The sequence below is a fragment of the Aspergillus japonicus genome (genome assembly GCF_003184785.1).
Source record: "Aspergillus japonicus CBS 114.51 unplaced genomic scaffold BO86scaffold_40, whole genome shotgun sequence".
NCBI classification, from domain to species: domain Eukaryota; kingdom Fungi; phylum Ascomycota; class Eurotiomycetes; order Eurotiales; family Aspergillaceae; genus Aspergillus; species Aspergillus japonicus.
Window position 1 is genome coordinate 198,316 of NW_020291677.1, and position 7,562 is coordinate 205,877.

General features: G+C 49.4%; 3 protein-coding genes across 3 annotated transcripts; 2 read left to right on the top strand and 1 right to left on the bottom strand.

Moving 5' to 3' along the window:
- The first annotated feature begins 8 nt into the window (after window positions 1–8).
- On the top strand, window positions 9–2,412 carry BO86DRAFT_390695 (cytochrome P450). Its single transcript, XM_025672456.1, has 3 exons — window positions 9–565; window positions 643–1,139; window positions 1,212–2,412. The coding sequence occupies exons 1-3, from the start codon at window positions 428–430 to the stop codon at window positions 2,224–2,226; spliced, it is 1,650 nt and encodes a 549-aa protein (XP_025525839.1). The 5' UTR covers window positions 9–427; the 3' UTR covers window positions 2,227–2,412.
- An 869-nt stretch (window positions 2,413–3,281) lies between these two features.
- Window positions 3,282–4,630, top strand: BO86DRAFT_401414 (uncharacterized protein; the record flags this gene model as incomplete). The annotated part of the gene is made up of 2 exons (XM_025673773.1): window positions 3,282–3,657; window positions 3,738–4,630. The coding sequence occupies 2 exons, from the start codon at window positions 3,282–3,284 to the stop codon at window positions 4,628–4,630; spliced, it is 1,269 nt and encodes a 422-aa protein (XP_025525840.1).
- A 290-nt stretch (window positions 4,631–4,920) lies between these two features.
- On the bottom strand, window positions 4,921–6,172 carry BO86DRAFT_435306 (uncharacterized protein; the record flags this gene model as incomplete). Its single annotated transcript, XM_025675950.1, has 4 exons — window positions 4,921–5,409; window positions 5,641–5,667; window positions 5,861–5,897; window positions 6,099–6,172. The coding sequence occupies 4 exons, from the start codon at window positions 6,170–6,172 to the stop codon at window positions 4,921–4,923; spliced, it is 627 nt and encodes a 208-aa protein (XP_025525841.1).
- Between the last annotated feature and the right edge of the window lie 1,390 nt (window positions 6,173–7,562).

A 7,562-nucleotide genomic window follows, 5' to 3' on the forward strand; every position in this document is an offset into this window, starting at 1 on the left:
GTCCCACTAGTCTAAGCCAGGGGTTGCGCTTTTCTTGGTCTTTGTCTTTGTCTTTGTTTGTGCTGTGCAAACCGAAACACAGCAACACAGCAACACAGCAACACAGGAACACAGAAAAACACGCCCTTCTTGTGCGTGCTTTTTCCCGCGCCCGCCGCCGCCCGCTGCTTCTCCGCTTTCCTTTCCAAATTGCCTCCTACTCCTCCTCCCCTTTCTTCTCTACTTACCTTACTTGCCCTACTTACCTTACACCCACCTCACATATTGACTTAGTAGTCACTCGCTTGTTTGCTTGCTTGCTTGCTTGCTTGCTCGCTTGCTCGCTCACTCACTCACTTACTCATTTAGTTGCTGCTACATCTTCCTTCCTTGCCAACTCATCGTTCCCCCTTTCATTCATCTCTGGACCTCGACCATCACCACAACCATGACTGCCCACACCGGGGAATGGGCTCCATTGGCGAGCCGCCTGTTGGTGACAGTAGCAACTATCTGCATCACCTCCTTTGTTTATGAACTCGTCAAGATGCGATTGATGTTTCACCGCCTGAGAAAGCAAGGACTGGTATGTACGCCTATCCCTCCCCCCACCCCCCCAACCCCATGGAAACCAACGGTCGCGATATTGATGCACTCTGCCAGCCCATGCCGTCATGGAACCCTATCCTGGGAAATCTGCCGGTGATGGCTGGGCTACACAAAAAAGGGCCGGCGGATGCCCGTGAAGCCGAGCTTTTTGCCCTACTATCCGCCGAGGTACCCGACGGTGAAGCCGGGTTTTATGTGGACGTGTGGCCTTTCAGCTCCCCGATGCTGGTGGTGACATCTCCAGTTCTGGCTGTTGAGGCCGCCCAAACTTATGACCTCCCTAAACCCGACGTCCTCCAGTCTTTTATCAATCCGATGGCGGGTGGCTCAGACAACCTGTTTGTCACCAATGGCGCCCACTGGAAAAAGTCGCGGGACATGTTTAACCATGGATTTAGCATGGCGACGGCCATGAACCACCTGCCCTGCATCCTCGAGGAGGCCGAGGTCTTCATCCAGATGCTCACACAGCATGCGCACAAGGGAGACACTTTTTCCCTCGACCAGCTGACCTGTCGCTATACCATGGATATCATTGGAAACGTGGCCCTGTGAGCATCCTCCTCCTTCCAGGGCTCGGATCCGGGTCAGACGGGCGTATGCACTAATCTGGGACAATCTAGGAACACGCGCTTCCACTTCCAAGAGCAACACAACCCCATTGCGGCGGCCATGCGAGACACGATTGAATTTGAATGTGGAATCGAGGCCGGCGGCATGCTCGCTCGATGGAATCCCCGTCGATTCTACCGGCAGTGGCAGAACGGACGCACGCTCGACCACCTCATTGGGCTCGAGCTCGACCAGCGGTACCAGGAGTGGTGTCAAACCACCGCCAAACCCTCGGGCAACGCGCGCTCGCAATCGATCATGGACCTAGTGATTGCGGATTATATGAAGACGCGTTCGCCGGAGCAGGCGCTCGATCCAGATTTCAAGCGCTGGGCGACTATCCAGATCCGCCTGTTCCTGTTCGTCGGGCATGATTCGGAAGCGACCACAATCATCTACGCGCTGTACCTTCTTTCGAAAAACCCGAAGGCTCTCGAAGAAGTCCGCGCGGAGCACGACCGGGTCTTCGGCCCCTCGAGCGCAAATGCCGTGCTTCAGACCCACCCCGAGAAGATCAACCAGCTGGCTTACACGCATGCCGTCATCAAGGAGACGCTGCGTCTGTTCCCCCCGGCGAACGGGCTGCGGGGTGGGCGCCCGGGCGTGTCACTCCGCGACGACAAGGGTCGATCGTTCCCCACTGAGGGCTGTGCGATCTGGATCGTGCACCCAGCCGTCCACCGCAATCCGTCCGCGTGGCCGCAGCCGCACGCCTTCCTCCCCGAGCGCTGGCTCGTCGCCCCCGATCACCCCCTGTACCCACCCACCGGTGGCTGGCGCCCATTTGAGCACGGGCCCCGCAACTGCATCGGCCAGAACATCTCGCTGCTGGGTGTCAAGGCTACCCTCGCCATGATTGTGCGCCAGTTCGACTTCCACGATGCATATGCGGAATATGATAACCTGAATCCGTCCAACGGCGGGATTCGGACCGTGTTCGAAGAGCGGGCCTACATGATTCAGAAGGGCGCCGGCCATCCCGCTCAGGGCTTCCCGTGCAAAGTCACTCTGCGGAAGAGTCCTTAAAGAATCAGTTGATTATGCTAAATCATGAGTACCGGAGGAAGCCTATTCTCAAGTGAGAATGAGAGGGTGCTAGGTCAGGCATTGGAAAGTGATCGCTAACTGATGTGGGGACTTTTGCTGGTCATGTATAATAGATATCAAAACTAGATTTCGCCTTGCTTGGCTCTAATATCAAGTTAAATTGAGTGACTCGAGAATGTAAACAATATATTCTCGTTCATTAGACTCTGATACGAATAAATATCGACAGTCGGGACTACATATGGCTTATCTTTCGATGAGAATATAGTCCTAGAAAAGTTGCCGTCATTCTTGCTGATGGCTAGCGCGATTCTCTGTGGCTAGGTACAAGCACGTGATCTAGCTATACCGGGGAACGCTATGTAGACAACGGATGACACGCAACTCATAGCCCTTTACCCTGAGGCCACGGTAGAGGCACAAACTCCCCCGAGGTATCTGGGGCGAATTGGCACAAAACCAATCACATGATACGTAGTCAGGCGAGCCGAGCAGTAAGGTACTGTACAGTACATCATAAATACTACTTGGGCTGGTAAGAAGGCTCTCATGTATGATGCATAAACATCGACACGAGCTAGACAATAGCAGCTAAGTAAATTCCGTCAAGAGCAAAGAATCAGAATTCGCTGGTGACAGCCGGCCCTACCGTGTCCGATCAGCATTCAGATCCTGCTGAGGCCTTCCAGACAAATGAACAAGGGAATCAGGCCCGGTCAATGGGCTCAAAATCTCGGCTAGTGGTAGAGCCAGCTCATCTCAGTTCGTGTGCCTTTGTATAGGGGCCTTGGACAAAGCACCGCCATTAAGTCTAGCCAGGCCAAAAGAAAGAGTCGAAACAAGAAAAACGTCATTCTCCCGGATGTGTTCGAGCTCATCTCCCTCGAAGCTCGCTGTTACTGGGTCTCGGGAGGATGAGCGAGGAATATGAATACGGAGGTCATGTCCGGGCCTATTCAGACACCATGCCCAAACCACCCACACGATTCGATCCTAAATACCGTTTGCTTCGACACAATGCCTGAGTTTAGTCCATGGGAAATCGTCAACCCGACGGTGTATTTCATGGGAGAATATACCTTGGTCCCGTTTTCCGACGACCCCTGCCGCCGACGACCTCCAAGGCTAAGCCGTTCAAATACACCGGCCAACCAGCGGACATAGCCTTGATTGAACAGATCGCCAAGCTCCTGGGGCAGAACAAGATTCCCTGCCATGTGATCAATGACGGTATGTGGCGGCACTTTGGCTGCCAGAATCCTATCAACTCCCTCGACCTCGTCATCCCGCGGTCCCTGCAGGAGCAGGCGGTCCAGGTCTTGCGCAAGGCCAACTTCGACGATGGCTGCCGCCTTATTGAGAAGATCTGTCTTTGGAAGGACCAGGAATACAACTACGAAGCAGCCCCGTGTAACTTCATCTACAATCTGCGGGCGAACTTCCATCGGACGTGGTGGGTGCCCGCTCATTCTTCCACCTCCAGCCGGCAGCCCCGGGGGAAGAGCTCCATGTGGATCTCAACCTGTTCAGCCACGAGGACTGGTTCCCGACCGTGGAGCTTCCGGCCTGTGGTCCGCTGGCCGAAGATGATGAGACCTACCTGGTCTCGACCGATACGCGTCTCGCCTCGTGCGAGCAGGCCACCTACGAGGTCAAGATGTTCCAGCCGGCGCGGATGGTGGAAGGCCTAATCCGCCTCGCCTTCCGCGACTATTACCTGTACGGGCCCCAGCATCTGGATTACATCTCATTGTCCGACAGCTGCATGTGGGTGGAGCAACTCTCCAATATTTTCTCCTCGTTGATCCCGGAGAAAGAAGAGGACGGTACTGCTACTGCTGCTGCTGCTGCTGCTGAGGAGCCCCGCAGCGGGGCCCCGCCTCCCTGGGCCCGTGCTCGCGTGAACAAAGCCTTCACCAAGGCGCCTGAGCTCACCCTGAGGGGTCTTGATCCTCGATGGCTTCGCCTCGAAAATTTCCATGGACCGTGGTTCTACTACTTACAGATGACCAATATGATAAAGGATGGCGGGGTATACCCGACTCCACAAAGGATACTGGACCTCCATATCTTCCGAAGAGCCTTCCAGGTGTGTAGTTGCTACCATATATTGGGCACTCTCGCCTGGGTCCTTGAACCTAATGGCGTCTTTCCGGAAGACATCAGTCCCTTCCCGATGAAGAGTATTCTGGCTTGGCAGAGTTTGACTGATCGCTTCCCGCACCTGAAGGAGAAGAGCGACCAAGCCCGGGGACCAGACGAGTGGCTGACTCCCCAGGACTACAAGAATGCCATCCGCTGGCGCAGGCGCGATTACACATGGAATCTGGATGGCAGCCAGCCCAGATACGAACCTCGCCTTGCGGCAGCAGGTAACACCTAGGTACTTTAGCTTAGCTAAAGTTACCATTACCAGCACTACTAGGCACTGCTAGGTAGTTGCTGGGAGATTTTCTTTCCATCCGCTCTCCAGTCTCTACACCTCCTTGTGGAGTCCATGGATATAATATGAAACCAACGATAACTCCAATGGCCTGCAACTAAGATTCTTAAGATACTCCAATTTCAGTAAGAAAGAAAGAAAGATAACGTCAACGACTCCAAGACTCTTCTAGAACGTACGTGATCAAGGGGGTCATTGGGGCCGAGTCTCTGTGGGAATTATCTTGTAGCTCACGGCCACAGCCGCGCGAGCCACGGGAGGCACGAGCAAAGTCCTGCCACATCCCGCGAGTCCTCCGAATTATCCAAGCTAGGGGTCTCATCCAGTCCGGACTCCTGGCCTTGGCTTCCCTGGGATTTTTCTGGACGTCGGACATCCGACGCCTGAAGCTCCGCCGTGATGCGCTCCGCGCTCCAGGTCACCCCGTACCTGCTGACTGCCGTACGTAATTGCTCCGTGATAGCGTCCTCCGGAATTCGCGGCGCCGTCTTGCCAACCTCGGCGATGTTCTTCAGCCCACATTCTCTGTCGAAGTCCTTCCCAAGACCCAGTCGGTCCAGGGGGATCAAGTGTACGGGGATCATGATAGAGCCTGTCACCTTGGGGTCGTAATTCAACTGATTGTCGATCACCTGAAAGTGCCTCGGCCATCTCTCTTTCAGAAAATTCTTGATTGACTCGATCCGGTCCTCATAATCAATCAGAAGGACAATTGTGCCCTGTAATGGAAGGAGGTTAGTCAATGTATCTAGCAGGGGCAGGAGCAAGAGTGAGCGAAAAGGAAGAGGGGGGGGGAACAAGGGGGAAATTCGATCCCTTCAACAAGGCAACTGACAGATAGAGAAAGTCTTCACTCAGTGCGCAATGATGGGGTCCCACTCTTTATACCCTGCAACCCAGTCACCCATCCTCCCACAAGTTCCGTGCTCCAGTAAGCATGAAGCACTGACCTTCGAGTCTTCAAGACACCCAGGCGCCTAATTCAGGAACAAATACTGACAATAGTTGTTCTCATGCACTTGTGACCCTGCACATGTCCTTCGATGGGCGAAACTATTTCTACTGATGGTGAGCATATCTCACTTGGGTAAATCAGGGCCGCCACGCCACCATACGCCGGCAACATTGACTTATGTAACTCGGGGTAATTCTTTTCTTCTATAATCTGACCTGAACCGACAAGGTGAAAGCAATTTTACCGCGAAATCTTTATAACATGATGGCCTGCCCAGACACACACATAGCAGCTCAGTGGCCCGAGGCACCGGAAAGCATAATCCCGTTTACGCTACGTTGCTACTATTCCAGTTGTACCCTTAGCTCTCTCTCTCTGCTAGCCAGTTAGATGTGTTCTGCTCGGTGACCGGCTTTGAATGTTGCCGTGGAGGACTGGCATAATTGTACTTACTTGCTGGCAGGGGCAACCTCGTGTTTCTGTTTGCAGTACGAGCGACTCATTCCCAACTTCAGAGCTCTTTCCATGTCGTGTGCAATGTGATTCCTAGATGATGAGTCCCTCTTCGTCGTGTAGTTCCGCATCTATATATGGCTCTTTGCCTTGTGCTACGCATATTCTTTTTCCGTAGCGTTTCACATACTTGGGGTAACATGTGACTGGGTGTCCTGGTAGAGTATTTGAGCAGTGTCATCATCATCCCATTGCATCACAATGGGTTAAAGCCTTTAGACATAAGATAAGCCAGCTTCTTCCTGATCATTTGTGTATCCTTTCCATGCCCACTGAACTGTTCTCTTGTGTAGCAAAACCTTGCTACCTGTGATTGGTATATGGTTTCGACATAAGCTCGCTCCGATTTCAGTTTTGTCGGCGTATGTGGCCTGATGTCGCCGGGTCACGTGGCGCCGGAGTATAAAAACACTATATAGCCGTAGCTAATTCCTTCTACAGACAATATTATAAGCAATTTAATAAATTTGTATAGCTTTAAGTTTTTAGCCCCAGACATTATACTCCTCTACAGGTTATAAGCTCAGCTTGGGCCTAAAGCCTTAAATTTATTACTTTTTATATCTCTATATACTTTTTTAGTAGAATAGATATTAAAGATATATTACTTTACTAGTTTTTTTCTACTATTTAATATTAATATATTTACTAAAAATATTTTAACTAATCAAATTTTATTAACTTTTATATTCAGCCCTTACTAAGTAATTGCTACAGTCCAGATTAGCAAAAATATATGATTAAATAATACAGTAAATATAAAAATATAATAAAACTGTAAATAGTAGATATTAATAAAATACCAGCTTTACTAGGTGCAGTAAACTATTAGTAATAGTTTAAAGCTGTAAAAATATATCTAAAAAGCTAAAAATTTTAGTATTTTATTTTAAATATTATAATAATTTTTGAGGCTGCCGGCTGAAGCTATTATAAAGAGTAAGAATATAGCTGTTTAAATAGCTAAAAAATATATACTAAAATATTTAAAAAATATAGCTATAAACTATTTAAATAGTATTAATAAAATAAAAGGGCCTACGGTACTATTTATACTATATTAGTTGTTACAGTACAGATCTAATGCACCAATTCTATCTGCTTTATCTACTAATCTGTCCTATTATAATAATCTAACTGTTTTTTTAACTGCCCTATATATAATTTATAATCTTTTTAACTGCTAGTTTATTTCTAATCCTATTTATAGCTCTTTAAGCTATATTTTATTTATAAATTTAAAGATAGTCTAACCCAGTAGCTAATAAAGAATTTAAAAGTTAGTTATAAAAAATTATGCAGTTTAAACTATTATTTTAACTATTTAGCTAGATTAAAAACCAGATACCAGCCTATTTTTTAATACTATATAGCTTTTACCCTTAGAAATAGTAGTTTTAATAA

Excerpts from the sequence above, each read along its gene's own strand:
- BO86DRAFT_390695 (XM_025672456.1), top strand. The coding sequence starts at position 428 with ATGACTGCCCACACCGGGGAATGGGCTCCATTGGCGAGCCGCCTGTTG. Across the intron at positions 566-642 it reads GCCTGAGAAAGCAAGGACTG|CCCATGCCGTCATGGAACCC; the intron begins GTATGTACGCCT and ends GCACTCTGCCAG. Across the intron at positions 1,140-1,211 it reads ATCATTGGAAACGTGGCCCT|GAACACGCGCTTCCACTTCC; the intron begins GTGAGCATCCTC and ends GGGACAATCTAG.